Below are 15,901 nucleotides of genomic sequence, written 5' to 3' on the forward strand. Positions count from 1 at the left end.
ATGCTGGATGCCATGAACACACCACCATTTGTGTACGCCCGCCCAAATATGGTTGGAAATATTCTATATTGGACAAAATCCCAGAGGTGGCAGCCGATGCTAGGACCCAGCAGATGGCTCCCTGGCCCATTTCCCACTACCAACAGCCCCACCACCACCTGGACCAGCATGGAAAATCTTGCTCAACCCAGTCACCCTTGCTCATCGACCTATTTCGCTCCAGTAGTCTAGCTTTGACTTGATGAATAAGCCTCAGCCTGGGACAGAAAAAACACCTGCAGCAAACTTGTAACAGCTTTAACATCATAAAACGTTCATCCTCCTGTGTTGATCTTGAGGCAAAGTCCAAGGTAAGTTTTACTGCCACAATTAACTTATACAACTTCCCACTCACTTCAACTATGGCGCAGCAAACAACCTACACAAATTTCATAGCCTTCATAAAAAAAGGCTTGTTCTGGCCTTGATCTTTCACCAACCCTTTGGTCATGTACCTGAGAATCCCTGGGTAAACAGTTTACTTCTAAAACATGTAATTACTTTAGCTCATAAACTACTGCCATCTCCGTGCCAGATATATTTTTTGAAAGAATTCACTACAACTCCATGACCTAATATAATCTTAAAATTTGTTTCTGACTCAGAAGATCATGTGTTCATGTCTCATTCCAGGATATGAGCACATAATCTGGACTGAAACTCCAGATTGAGGGGGTGCTGCTGCAATAAATTTCTGGGCTGTACTAGGTATTCTCTCAGGATTAATGGCTGTCCCATAAGCGGATCCCACATCCTTACATTCAGGAGTTTACCTTTACTGCCCAATATCTAGTCATATGATCGCGTGACATAGTGGTCATAACAATGAAACTCTACTGAGATGAGACCAATTTTAAATCATTAAGCTGATTTATTTTATATTTAATATGTGAGCGAACAGAATAATACTTGGTGAATTTTAACCTATTTCATAACATTCCTCATAACATATAAAGTAACAAAGCACATCACACTATCCCTGGTAGCCAACTCCAGTTCACAGTTTTCTGAAACTAGTCAGTAATAAACTTAGACAGGGAGCTTTCCTTGTATGTGTCTGACCTCCTCTGCAGACAGTCTTCCTTTCTTTGCTGGAGAGGAAGCCAAAGGCTTTACTTCTGGCCCACTTCCAGCTATCCATGCCCAGAGATTGGCCAGTTGAGCTGCCAAGTAATCCTCCTACTGCTCTCCCAGGTGTGGGTTCTAGACAGCTAACCCTGCTGTGCTCACATTAGAGAAACCATTCCAATAAATTATGCATGAGTATTTATTGGAAAGTCTTAATGAACATCTATTGTCTCAAACTGATGTGATATACGGGATGCTTCGTTTAAATCTAATCAACATTTCCCAGAAGTGTGTTATGGATTTAACCTATCGTGAACTGAATTTAATTTAAGAGCATCATCCTAATATGAATTGACCCAGAATCCTTCCTTGGCCAAATAGTTAAAAGTTCTAAAATGTGCCAGCTGCACTGTCAGAGATGCCGTCCTTCAGACGAGATGTTAAACCAGATGTCTGCTTGTTCCTGTGGTTCAGGTGGGCTGCATAAGACACTTTTCGAAGAAGAGCAAAGATTTCTCCCAGCGTCCTGGTTAATATTCCTCCTCAGCCAACTCCACAAAAATAGATTAACTGGTCATTCATCCAATTGCTGAGCACAAATTAGCTGCCGTATTTCCCTACATAACAACAGTCAACACTTCAAAATAATTAGTTGTATGTGAAGCACTTTGGGATGTTTCTGAGATATGTGATGAGGGGCTTTATAAATGTAAGTTACTTCTTATTTTTAATCTGGCTACATAACTGTAATATATAGTACGGTCAGGGGCACAACCACATTTAAACAGTTGGGGCTGAGAGATCGGGGCAATTTTGCGATTTGGAGCAGGGGAAGAGGAAGACATAAGCCATGCCATAAAAAATTTGTGTGGGACATGCTGCCCTCATTCCCCTACCTCCTAAAGTATTTACAGCTATAGTTCCTGGAGGTGAAAAATGTATCAATAAAATAACTTTTTTAACAATTCTAACTTTTTATGCAAATAAACTTCATATCAATTGTATATCAAAAATCAAAACAATAAGCTGATTTTTAAAAAAATTGTTCAAATACAGCAAATGTCCAGCAACCATACACACCTCATGCAGTCCCTTACTTCCAACATGCACTCACTCACTAATTATTTTTTTAATGTGTTTTTCCTACCTGGAACTTTATTCTCACTGATCCCACTTCAAAACTGGCACCCTGGGCAGCTGAATAAAGTCCTACCCCTCCATTATAACTCGTTCATGCACCATTTTTCTCAATAAGTTTGTGGGAGAGCAAGGGACTTACCCATTGACATTGGGTTTCTAATTGGCTGAAACTGGTTTTAAAGGATCTCAACGAATCAAAATGGCGATTTTTAAAGTTTGACCTCAGGCTACCTTAAAGGCAACACACTTGATTTGATATTTTTTGCACCAGAAATAGAAGGAACACAGCAGAACAAAAAACAATTTGGTAGTCAGCTAAAAGATTCTGTCAAAATTAGTTATTTTATCGGTGGTGCTTGAAGGTTTAAAAAGAATGTTCAGAATGAAATAAAATTGCAATGCATTTTTCTTACAGGTTATATTCACATATATAAAAAAAAGTCCCAGAAAAGCACAGTTCAACTATAACTATTTCTGTCAGACTGATCCATAAAAAGAGAAATCACCTTACCTGATTTGTCATCTCCACCTGATTCAGCAGAGTCCACCTTAGGAACTGTGGGCAGAAAAGTATTATTTGAAGAGCTAGATGGCGCACTCAACTTTCAAGTTTTGCACCTGACTTCTGATATCAGATTGAATATTCAGCACATTTAATCTGTAAAGCAATGTCTTTAAGCAGAAATTATATAAGCAAAGGTTCTATTCGAAGCCCCAGTCACTGTCACTTATCTGCTCACTTTCAATTGGTTTATTAGTTGAGTCTTGATGGACCAGGATCAGCCAGTCAAAATAACTGAGGCAAACTCCTAACAGCTACGAGATTATAAAATTTGCATTTTATCTTTCCCCCGTTCATTTGCCTTAAGGCAAAGTCTATACAGTTGACATTTCCATCACAATTGACTCTGTTCCATAAGGATATAAGAAAACATAAAACAAAAAAGGTCATATTCCCCATCATGCCTGTTCCCCTTCCATAGACCATGAACAATACACTCAATTGAGGATGAGGGAAGGTTTTCTGCTCCCTTTCCGCCAGTTTAGTGATGATTCTGGGGTAGGCAGACAGGGGTGAGAGATAAACTGGGAGAACCAATCTGCTTAACGTCACCACTACTTGGATTTCCTGCTGGAAGTGATGGTGGATGTGAATATACCTATCCAAATATTTGAATTAGGCAGCAATAATTGATTGATGTTTTATGTCTCATTTCTTGTCATTACCGCCATAGCACTGCTCACACACCAACTTATTTTCATTGTATTTTTCCTACCTGGAACTTTATTCTCACTTATCCCTTCTTCAGAACTGAAATCCTGGAAAGAATGCCACTAGTGTCCAGCATTGCTAAGTCCAGTGAACCCACTTTAACATTTAAGTCCCTCTCCAGGATTGGAATCAATTCATGCCATGCCCAGTGAAATGTAACTTTTTTTTAAAGAAAAGAGCCCTCAGGCAATACTGCCCCACAGGCAGCCAGCTTCGGTACATTGCTGCGGGGAGTCATAGCCTGTCATAGTCATTTTGCAACCTCGTTTGAGGCAGGTTCCCTGGTGCAGGTAGGAATCATGCTGGGAGCCCAGCTGAAACATGTTAATTAGGCTGACCCCAAGAAACTCACTGGGATCAATGGCAGGGAGGGTGGTTGGAGTCTGGAACTCACTGCTTGAGAGGGTTGTGGAGGCAGGAACCCTCACAACATTCAAGAAGCATTTGGATGAGCACTTGAAATGTCATAGCATACAAGGCTACGGACCAAATGCTGGAATATGGGATTAGATTAGACAGGGCTTGATGGCCGGCACGGACACGATGGGCCGAAGGGCCTCTATCCGTGCTGTATAACTCTATGACTCTATGAAATTGGGCAGATGCAAAGCCCACCATGTCAAATTTACATCGGATATCACCAAAAGCAAAAAATCCTAGTTACAGTCCCAATATCTACACTTCTTGTGGCTTGTCAGAATTTAAGTCATAATGCACCATCCGATAACAAGTAGTATCTTAAAACCAAATGCTTGATTCTGGCTTTTTTCCTTTACCACTCCTATTTGAGTTATTCCTTGACCAGGATCCATGCACATCCTTATTTAGCATTGCTCCTTCCCTGTCATGCACCACACTTGAGCAATTTATACTTGCAGATAACTGTTTTGCTAAGGCTGCCCTAAAATCAGGCTAGAAGTAATAAACTGGGTGATTTTAACCATCCCGACCTGGCAGCAACCAGGCAGGTGGGCAGTTATAAATCGCCCAGTTTACTTACTCACTGGAAAACCACTCTGATCTGACTGACTGCGATTTTTACTCAGGATCCTGGCTAAACCGCCCACCCATAGCCCGCAGGGTCCTTCTTCAAATATGCAGATCCGGGGTTCCATGATGTCATCAAGCCCCAACTGCAATTTTAACTCCGGCCTGAGCGGGAAAACCAGCGCAGCTTTCCCACCAGGTAAAGGCCAGTCAGAACCAACTGGGCAGAAGAAGAGGCCACCAAAGGTAAGTTTTATGGTTTCATTGTTGGGCCATTGATGAGGTAACAGAGAGGGTTGATAGGGGCAATGCGGTTGATGTGATGTATATGGACTTCCAAAAGGCGTTTGATAAAGTGCCACATAACAGGCTTGTCATCAAAGTTGAACCCCATGGGATAAAAGGAGCAGTGGCTGCATGGATACGAAATTGGCTGAGTGACAGGAAACAGAGAGTAGTGGTGAAGGGTTGTTTTTCAGACTGGAGGGAGATGTACAGTGGTGTTCCCCAGGAGTCGGTACTAGGACCACTGCTTTTTTTGATATATATTAATGACTTGGACTTGGGTGTACAGGGCATAATTTCAAAATTTGCAAATGACACAAACCTTGGAAGTGAACAGTGAGGAGGATAGTGATAGACTTCAAGAGGACATAGACAGGCTGGTGGAATGGGTGGACATGTGGAAGATGAAATTTAATGCAGAAAAGTGTGAAGTGATATGTTTTTGTAGGAAGAACGAGGAGAGGCAATATAAACTAAAGGGTACAATTCTAAAAGGGGTTCAGGAACAGCGAGATCTGGGGGTGTATGCGTATAAATCGTTGAAGGTGGCAGGGCAGGTTGAGAAAGCGGTTAAAAAGCATATGGGATCCTGGGCTTTATAAATAGAGGCATAGAGTACAAAAGTAAGGAAGTCATGATGAACCTTTATAAAACACTAGTTTGGCCACAACTGGAGTATTGTGTCCGGTTCTCGCCACTGCACGTTAGGAAAGATGTGAAGGCCTTGGAGAGGGTGCAGAAAAGATTTACTGGAATGATTCCAGTGATGAGAAACTTCAGTTAAATGGATAGATTGGAGAAGCTGGGATTGTTCTCCTTAGAGCAGAGAAGGTTGAGAGGAGATTTGATAGAGGTATTCAAAATCATGAAGGGTCTAGACAGAGTAGATAGAGAGAAACTGTTCCCATTGGCAGAAAGGTTACGAACCAGAGGACATAGATTTAAGGTGATTGGCAAAAGAACCAAAGGCGACATGAGGAAAACCTTTCTTACACAATGAGTGGTTGGGATCTGGAATGTACTGCCCGAGCGGATGGTGGAGGCAGATTCAATCGTGGCTTTCAAAAAGGAATTGAATAAGTACTTGAAGGGAAAATATTTGAAGGTCTATGGGGAAAGGGCAGGGGAGTGGGACTAGCTGGATTGCTTTTGCAGAGAGCCGGCACGGACTCGACGGGTCAAATAGCCTCTTTCTGTGCTATAACCATTCTATGATTCTATGACTCCAGAAGGAGCAGGAATGCTCCTCCGGCACCCACAAGGAAAACTTAGGCCTCCCCTGTCCTGGATGACTCCTTCCCTCCCGCAAGACCCTCTCAGAACCTCTTTCCCCACCCCTACCTTCATGCAGCAGGCAGCTGAGGGCTGCTCGGTTTTCCAGAGGCCGATAACTGCTTCCTGTCTACTTCCTGTCAGGAAGTCGGCCAGTGGCATGTTAATGAGGCCTGGCGGTTAAAACCGTTGTAGCCTCATTCTGCCGCGGGCGGATGGGAAATTGACTTGCCAGTGCCGTTTTCCGTTGGAAACGCACTATGAGTTAAAATCTATCCCGACGCATTCTTCCTCTCTCCTTAAAAAATAATTTTAGAAGTGACTGCACCTCCTCCTGTTATCCTGTTGCAGAATGGGAAATTGGAAATCACCAAGTATAGAACCATTGTGTGTTGCCAGTCTACGCATAACACATTGGCATGGCAACACATGCATTGTCAGATTTCATAATGTTGGCTAAAAGTGCAATAAAATCTCATATTTATTGTTTTAGGAGGATGATTTGAATTACTGGGAAAAAAATCATACAATGCCTTTAACTAATTTGTTACAATTCTTTTATGTTATAATCCAAATTCCTGTTGTAATACTTTCAACACACTGGGCTCAGAAAGGAAGAAAACATTTTGCTGCAGGTGCTATAAATATATTGCAAAATATATTAAATAAATGGTGTTAAAAAATCTTCTTGCTGCAAATTTCAAAAATAAATGGCAATCAATCTCTGCCGTAAAATTTGATTGTAAATTGATTGTAAATATGATTGTAAAAGAGCAGGATATATTTTATGTTGTTAAAAAATCTTGCTTAAATTTTTAAAAAATTCATATTTCAAAATTGTTCTAAGTAAATCAAACCCGTTACAGGAAATCGATTATTTACTTTCTGCCAAAAGATTCATTTATCAATTAAAAAAATTATGACTTTGTTTTCTTCAACAGAAAATAGATCATAAAATCATATAAATTTATGGCACAGAAGGAGGCCATTCGGCCCATTGTGTCTGTGCCGGTCGAAAAAGAGCCATCCAGCCTAATCCCACTTTCCAGCTCTTGGTCCATAGCCTTGTAGGTTATGGCATTTCAAGTGCACATCCAAGCACCTTTTAAATGCGATGAGGATTTCTGCCTCTACCACCCTTCTGGGTAGTGAGTTCCAGACTCCCACCACCCTCTGGGTGAAAAAGTTTTTCCTCAGCTCCCTTCTAATCCTTCTACCAATTACTTTAAATCTATGCGCCCTGGTTATTGACCTCTCTGCTAAGGGAAATAGGTCCTTCCAATCCACTCTATCTGGGCCCCTCATAATTTTATACACCTCAATTAAATCTCCCTTCAGCCTCCTCCATTCCAAAGAAAACAACCCCAGCCTATCCAATCTTTCCTCATAGCTAAAATTCTCCAGTCCTGGCAACATCCTTGTAAATCTCCTCTGTACCCTCTCTAGTGCACTCAAATCTTTTCTGTAATGTGGTGGCCAGAACTGTACACAGTACTCAAGCTGTAGCCTAACTAGTGTTTTATACAGTTCTAGCATAACCTCCCTGCCCTTATATTCTATTCCTTGGCTAATAAAGGAAAGTATCCCATATGCCTTCTTAACCATCTTATCTACCTGTCTTGCTACCTTCAGGGATCTGTGGACATGCACTCCAAGGTCCCTCTGTTCCTCTACAATTCTCAGTATCCTCCCATTTAATGTGTATTCCCTTGCCTTGTTTGCCCTCCCCAAATGCATTACCACACATTTCTCTGGATTGAATTCCATTTGCCACTTTTCTGACCACCTGACTAGTCCATTGATCTCTTCCTGCAGACTACAGCTTTCCTCCTCACTGTCAACCACATGGCCAATTTTTGTATCATCTCCAAACTTCTTAATCATACCCACTACAATTAAGTCCAAATCATTGATATATACCACAAAAAGCAAGGGACCTTGTACTGAGCCCTGCGGAACCCCACTGGAAACAGCTTTCCAGTCACAAAAACATGTCAACCATTACCCTTTGCTTCCTGCCACTGAGCCAATTTTGAATCCAACTTGCCACTTTCCCTTGGATCCCATGGGCTTTTACTTTTCTGACCAGTCTGCCACATGGAACCTTGTCAAAACCCTTGCTAAAACCCATGTAAACTACATCAAATACACTATCCTCATTGACCCTCCTTGTTACCTCCTCAAAAAATTCAATGAAGTTAGTCAGACACGACCTTCCCTTAACAAATCCATGCTGACTGCCCTTGATTAATCTGTGCCTTTCTAAATGCCGATTAATATTGTCCCTCAGAATTGTTTCCAATAATTTGCCCACCACCGAGGTTAGGCTGACTGGCCTGTAATTACTCGGTCTATCCCTTTCTCCCTTTTTAAGCAACGGTAATCCTCCAGTCCTTCGGCACCATGCCTGTAGCCAGAGAGGATCGGAAAATGATGGTCAGAGCCTCCGCTATTTCCTCTCTTGCTTCTCTTAACAGCTGGGATACATTTCATCTGGGCCTGGTGATTTATCTACTTTCAAGAATCCCCTTAATCCCCTTAATACTTCCTCCCTCACTGTGTTTATCCCATCCAATATTTCACACTCCTCCTCCTTAACTACAATCTCTGCATCGTCCACCTCTTTTGTGAAGACAGATGCAATGTATTCATTTAGAACCATAGCCACATCTTCTGCCTCCACACACAGGTTACCTTTTTGGTCTCTAATAGGCCCTACTCTTTCCTTAGTTATCCTCTTGCTCTTTATGTATTTATAAAACATTTTTGGGCTTTCCTTGATTTTATTTGCCAATATTCTTTCATGCCCTCTCTTTGCTTTCCTAATTTCCTTTTTAATTTTACCCCTGCACTTTCTATTAGGCTTTCTGCAGTATCGAGCTCTCGGTATCTGAAATAAGCTTCTCTTTTTTGCCTTATCCTGCCCTGTATGCTCCTTGACATCCAGGGGGCTCTAGATTTGGGAGTGCCACACTTTTTCTTTGTGGGAGCATATTTGCTCTGAACTATCTCCCTCTTGAATGCCTCCCACTGCTCTGACGCTGATTTACTTTCAAGTAGCTGTTTCCAGTCCACTTTTGCTAAATCACTTCTCAGCTTAGTAATACTTGCCTTTCCCCAATTGAAAACATTTACTCCTGTTCTATCTTTGTCCTTTTCCATAACTACTCTAAATCTAACTGAATTATGATCACTCCCAGCAAAATTCTCTCCTACTCATACTCCTTCCACTTGCCTAGCTTCATTCCCTAAAACTAAGTCCAGAACAGCCCCCTGTCTTGTTGGGCTTGCTACGTACTGGCTAAAAACATTCTCCTGAATGCAATTTAAGAATTTTGCACCCTCTATGCCTTTTACACCGCTTGTATCCCAGTTAATATTAGGATAGTTAAAATCCCCTACTATTACTGCTCTGTTGTTTTTTCATTTCTCTGAAAAAACATATTTGCCCTTCTTTCTCCCTCTGACTGTTTGGGGGTCGAAAAAACACTCCCATCAGTGTGACTTTCCCTTTTTTTGTTCTTCAGCTCAACCCATACGGCCTCTTTTGATGATCCTTCTAACATATCATCCCTCCTCATGGCTGTAATTGTTTCTTTAGCCAATATTGCAACCCCCCCACACCACTTTTTATTATCCCCCTCTCTCTATCTCGTCTGAAAATCCTGTAATCAGGTATGTTGAGCTGCCGTTCTTGCCCCTCTTTAAGCCATGTTTCAGTAATAGCTAAGATATCATACTTCTATGTGTCTATCTGTGCCCTCAGCTCATCTGCCTTATTCACTAGATTCCTTGCATTGAGGTATATACCATTAAGCACTGCCAAACTCCTTTGTTGTCTATTGTCCGGCCTTTGTTTCCTCTGTCTTCCAAGCTCACTTACTAATTTTCTGCCTTCCATTTCCAGCTCTGCTTCTCTTCCTTCTGAATTTACACTCAGGTTCCCATCCCCCTGCCAAGTTAGTTTAAACCTTCCCCAATAGCACTAGCAAACCTGTCCGCGAGGATTTTGGTCCCGGTCCTGTTGGGGTGCAACCCACCTCCCCCACTACCGGTCCCAATGCCCCAGGAATCTAAAGCCCTCCCTCCTACACCATCTCTCCAGCCATGCATTCATCTGCTCTATCCTCCTATTTCAATACTCACTAACGCGTGGCACCGGGAGTAATCCGGAGATTACTACCTTTGAGGTCCTGCTTTTTAATCTCTTTCCTAGCTCCTTAAAATCTGCCTTCAGGATCTCATCCCTCTTTCCACCTATGTCATTGGTACCTGATATGGACCACGACCTCTGACTGTTCACCCTCCCCCCATCCCAGAATGTTCTGCAGCCACTCAGTGACATCCTTGACCCTGGCACCAGGGAGGCAACATACCATCCTGGAATCACATCTGTAGCCACAGAAACGCCTGTCTGTTCCCCTAACTGTTGATGTAAAGATCTATATCAGCGAGTGCCGCATTTTCAAGGTGAATAACTCATTATAAACCGCATCATAAAACTGTAACAGTGTGTCATTCTGAAACTTGTATAATTATATAGGCACTATATAAAGGTGGCATGTTACAGTCGACAATGAGATGTTAAAAATATCATCTCTTGTGAGTGACAAATGATACTGTGGAACCGACAGCTAGAAGAGGGGCCAGAATAGCTCAGGGAGACTCAACTACCTATTTTTCTCCCTCTCTCCCTTTGCTCAGTACCTCCTCCTGGTCAAGGAACCCATCTAGTATAGAATTGTGACCGAGGAGCTCCCTCCTACCATTCTGCGGTTTAGAAATTCTGTAGTTGCAACTGGGCCCCTTATGCATTTTGGACCCGACACACTATAGTCCCCAACAATTGGGAGGGGAGATGGTCGGTGATCGTGGCAGGGTGGAGAGAGAGGTCATTGGAGCTGGGGGAGAGAGAGAGGCGATTGTGGCTGTGGAGGGGAGGTCGGCAAACGTGGCAGGGGGGAAGAAAGAGATCACGTTCGACAGGGGGGAGGCAGAAGGCTTCCTTGAGGGACCGGGGGGAGCACTCCTGCTCCTCCTGGCCCACAAGGAGTGGTGGAAAAGGCACTTACCATATAAAAGTCGGGTCCTCTGTACTTGAGTATCTTTGCTTGTGGTTTCACGTCAGCAACTGTTGTGGAAGAAGTTCCGAGAGCCAGGAGGCCACCCATGAGCAGACGAAGACAGGAAACCGAGGGCGGGGAAGAGGGGAAACCGAGGGCGGGGAAGAGGGGAAACCGAGGGCGGGGAAGAGGGGAAACCGAGGGCGGGGAAGAGGGGAAACCGAGGGCGGGGAAGAGGGGAAACCGAGGGCGGGGAAGAGGGGAAACCAAAGGTGGAGGAGGGATTCGCAGAGGGGAATTAGAGGTGGGAGGAACTTTGATTCCACCAATAACTAATAGTAACTCACTGAAATTACACTGATAACTAATAGCAACACTGGTTACACTCAGATTCCTCTCATAACTAACAGTAATACAATAACTCACAGATAGTCTATATGAAACTGGTAATAATAGGTGTAACACCCCGATAAACTACATGTAACTAGTAGCAACCCTATAACCCACTGATATTCACCCAATAACTACAGCCAGAATCTCCCTGCGCTGCACAAGTTGCGGTCAGGCTCCCCAGTCAATGCCACTTTTATTAGGTCCGATCTCTCTCCCGATCTCCCTGGGCTCTGGTTTGGATTTAGCTTCCGTGTGAAGAGCCAATCTGTACTTGAACTTCACACGTCAAAACCGACCGACCTGAACCAAACCGAGCAATTTCACCAAAGGGAGGTGGGCTCGTTGTTCGGGACACTTCTCACAGGGCACATCGTTCTAAACTCAGCTCAGCGTCAACATTTCTAAATCACTCCCTGGGCTCGGGCTCATAAAGGAGAGTTTTCATAGAATGATAGAAATTACAGCACAGGAGGCCATTCAGCACTGGCGTTTATAACCCCATTCTCCACAGAAACTATTATATTCCTCCCTTTCAAATATTTATACCATTCCCTTTAAAATGATGTGTCTCAATAGCCACTTGTGGTGAAGCATCCCACGGTCTAATAGCCCTCAGTTCAAAACCTTTTCTTCTCCCTTCGCCCCTTGGGCCGAAGGGCCTCTATCCGTGCTGTATAACTCTATGGTTCTTCCAGTGAGAATCCTTGATCTCCATACTCTTGTTCCCCATTTGCCCACCAGTGGAAACAATCTTTCATTATTTACCCACAGTAAAGTCCCCACGTTTCACTCACCCGTTTACTGACTGCTTCTCTCCCAGTGCTGCTCCTACTTACCACATTGCTGCAGCTGCTCCCAGCTCTGTGGAAATACAGTAGAGCCTGGGAGATCATGCCCCATTTCGGGAGACTCCCGGGCAATCCAGGAGAGTTGGCAACCCTACCTCAGGCGGAGTGGCTATGGGCCACTCAAACCTTACAAGGGCGAATGGGGGCAGGCGCTGCTGTAGTATCCATGCAAGCACGATGCACCTGCCCCAGCTGTACAAATGACCCTGTCCCCGCAATTTCAGATGGGGTCTGTGTCTTTCTGTATGTGCAGATGGGGACTCCACTCCATCACACTTGTGCTGGCATAGTGTTTCTGCTATTTTTAAAATTAAATTTTCATCCCTTCACTCCTGACTCTTGCTGGGGTGTGGTTCCATTAATGCTGTCAGTTTCCACCCCCCATTACCCCCCATTCCTTGTCCAAATGTCCAATCTTCAGGTATGAGCTTAACAGCAGGCACCAACAGGCTACATAACATCAGCAGCCATGACAGATCCTGTTCTTACACAATGTCCAGACATTCCCTTGCTAACAGGGGTCACTGGATAGCAATCGGCAATGGAAATCCTGGCGGATTTCTCCCTTCCTTAGCTCTGATGTGATGAAGCCGACTAGAGCAATTACTGCTGTGGTTGGAATCAGGTGGCTCAGCACAGACCAGGAACTGAACTTCGCACCTCTGGCATGTATGACTTAAGCCTCGATTTTAAATTGGGGCAGGAGACGTGAAGGGTGGGGGGTCCAGGTGGGCAGCAAACATCCTGGCCTTGGCAGCGTGAGGCCTGGGAGATTTTAACCCCCAGTAAGGTTCCCGCCCGAATCCGGCAGGAAGCGGCAGCTGGCCGGTTGGCCCGGCTGGAATATCGGGCAACAGGAGGCCGCTGCTGGGGACTGAAGGAACGGTCCCCGGCACTCAGGTAAGTTGCAGTGAGAGGCTGAGGAGGGCCTTGCAACAGGAACGGAGGGGAAGCCTGGGACAGGGAAAGCCTAAACTTTCTTTGTGGGGCTGGAGGAGCACTCTTCTGGAAAGACTTCTGGCCCTGACTCCCCTTCCCGCTAGGTTTGCCTGGCAGGAAAGTGACAACGACTTCCCCGTGGAGGCCTCTCGTTAAACTATCAGTCAGGCCCCAGTGACACAATCGGAGCCCGATCTGCATATTTAAAGAAGGACTCTGCCAATGGTCCTTCCCACTTGTTCAGAAGAGCCGGGTAAAATCAGAAGCTGCAGGAAGAGAGCAGAACCTCGGTGGGCAAGTCCCTCGGGTGATTTAACTGCTGTGCAGGCAGGCAGTGAGAATCACTCCTTTAGTGCTGTACCAGACAATGCCGTTACTCAGTAGGCCATCAGTGAGCATATTCTTGAAGTTACAGCAGAAAGTAACTTAGGTTTCAGTTACTGGCCATTTATCACCATTCAGCACATTATAATCTACTAGTACTACTGCCAGTTATTATAACCTTAATGGGTAGATTTGTCCAATCAGTAGTTAAAAGTAATAAAGTCATTGATTATTTACAGTAGTAATTAAAGGGAAATTGAATGATAAGTCAATCATTTAATTTTTGTTCCCATATTAAGGCATTTCCACGCCCACTTTCCTAAATCATTTACTTACAGGTACAGTTTATTAAGGTGTGAATGAGAAAATGACCCATGATTCCTACACTTTTACAAAACTATGACTCAGAATCTATAATTTGTATAATACTTATAAGGGACCTGACCTTTACCTTGAAATAACTGGGTGTGTTGCCTGATTTACATACTGTGGTAACAGACTGTGCAAACTGTACTCTGTATCCCATCCTACGTTGTACTTACGTACAAAAAAAATCAGAAAATTCAAGCATTTCACAATTCTTGGGTTAAGCTCCTAATTATTAAAGGAGCAGGTGACTCTCCATGGATTTACTCTCACTGACAAGGATCCACGCACACGACACTTGCCTGGTTTTAGTGGGATTTGTTTTGTGTCATCTGCAAATTTTGAAATTGAACCTCCTCTTTTACTGTAGATTTGATGAGGGTTGATGAGAGCAATGCGGTTGATGTTGTAGTGGTGAACGGTTGTTTTTTGGAATGGAGGAAGGGATACAGCGGTGTTCCCAGGGGACGGTACTAGAGCCACTGCTTTTTAAAAAATATATTAATGACTCGGACTTGGGTGTACAGGGCATAATTTCAAAATTTGTAGATGACACAAAACTTGGAAGTGTAGTGAACAGTGAGGAGGATAGTGTTAGACTTCAAGAGGACATAGACAGGCTGGTGGAATGGGCGCACACGTGGCAGATGAAATTTAACACAGAGAAATGCAAAGTGATACATTTTGGTAGGAAGAATGAGGAGAGGGAATATAAACTAAATGGTACAATTCTAAAGGGGATGCAGGAACAGAGAGACCTGGGGTATATGTGCACAGATCTTTGAAGATGGCAGGACAGGTTGAGAATGCGGTTAAAAAAGCATACCGGAGCCTGGGCTTTATAAATAGAGGCATAGAGTACAAAAGCAAGGAAGTTATGTTGAACCTTTATAAAACACTGGTTCGGCCACAACTGGAGTATTGGGGGTATTTTAGGAGGCAATTGAAGATGCGTTGGGGGCGGGGCGGCTCCAAAAATTGCAGAAATCCTGTTTGGGGGCTGACTTCCGAGTTTCCCAGGGACCCACCTGTGTGCGTGCAGTCGACCCGAAAACGGAAGTCCCGCCGACAATTAAAGCCGGTGGGATGACAGTTAAAGAGCCAAATGTACCTCACTGAGGTACTTAAGGCACTTTACCTGTGACAGATTAAGTACTTAGAATGATTTTTAACTTACCTGGGCGGCTTGCCCACCGCTTCTGATTCACACCTGGTGAAACCAGGCATGAAGGGCCGAATCAGGGAAAAAGAAACTAAATAAATAAAAAACCATGGAAGGAAGTGAAAACACTAAATGAACCTACCTTTCCACCCTACTCCGATGTCCGATGTCTCCCGCTCCGATGTCCCCCTCTTCACCCCCCTGATGTCCCCCTCTTCACCCCCCTGATGTCCCCCTCTTCACCCCCCTGATGTCCCCCTCTTCAACACCCCCATGACCCCCCGATGTCCCCCTCTTCCACCCCCGATCTTCCCCTCTCCCCCCCCAATCTTCCCTCTCCCCCCCTGATGTCCCCCAATCTGCCCCTCTCCCACCCGATCTTCCCCTCTCTCTCCCCCGATCTTCCCCTCTCCCCCCCCCCCCCCCCACCCTCGGTCTTTCAGTCCAGTGGCAGATCTTCCATTCTGCACCCCCCCCGATCTTCCATTCCAGTGCCGGATGACGTCTCGCTCTCTCTCTTTCTCGCTCCCCCCCACTCCTCGCGTTGCAGCTCCTGACGGCAGACAGCCTGTCAATCAGATTGTCTGCCGGGCGTGAAACCCGGAGAGGACATTAATCATCAGCAATCAACATGTTGGAAACGGTAAGTTTTGTTCATGCAGGTTTGCCACGCGCACCTTTACCCCCTGCTGCCAACCCACCACCATTGTAAAATTGAGCCCATTGTGTCCAATTCTGGGCA

At 44.4% G+C, this 15,901-nt stretch overlaps 1 protein-coding gene across 2 annotated transcripts in view; it reads right to left on the reverse strand.

Annotated features, from left to right (window-relative positions):
• The window catches only part of ca9 (carbonic anhydrase IX), a 92,945-nt gene that overhangs the window by 14,792 nt on the left and 62,252 nt on the right, over window positions 1–15,901 (reverse strand). For both annotated transcript variants that reach the window (XM_067985046.1, XM_067985037.1), the window contains exon 9: window positions 2,759–2,803. In XM_067985046.1, the coding sequence (XP_067841147.1) occupies window positions 2,759–2,803 (45 nt within the window). The remainder of the gene's footprint in view (window positions 1–2,758; window positions 2,804–15,901) is intronic.

Source organism: Heptranchias perlo, chromosome 1, assembly GCF_035084215.1.
Source record: "Heptranchias perlo isolate sHepPer1 chromosome 1, sHepPer1.hap1, whole genome shotgun sequence".
NCBI lineage: Eukaryota > Metazoa > Chordata > Chondrichthyes > Hexanchiformes > Hexanchidae > Heptranchias > Heptranchias perlo.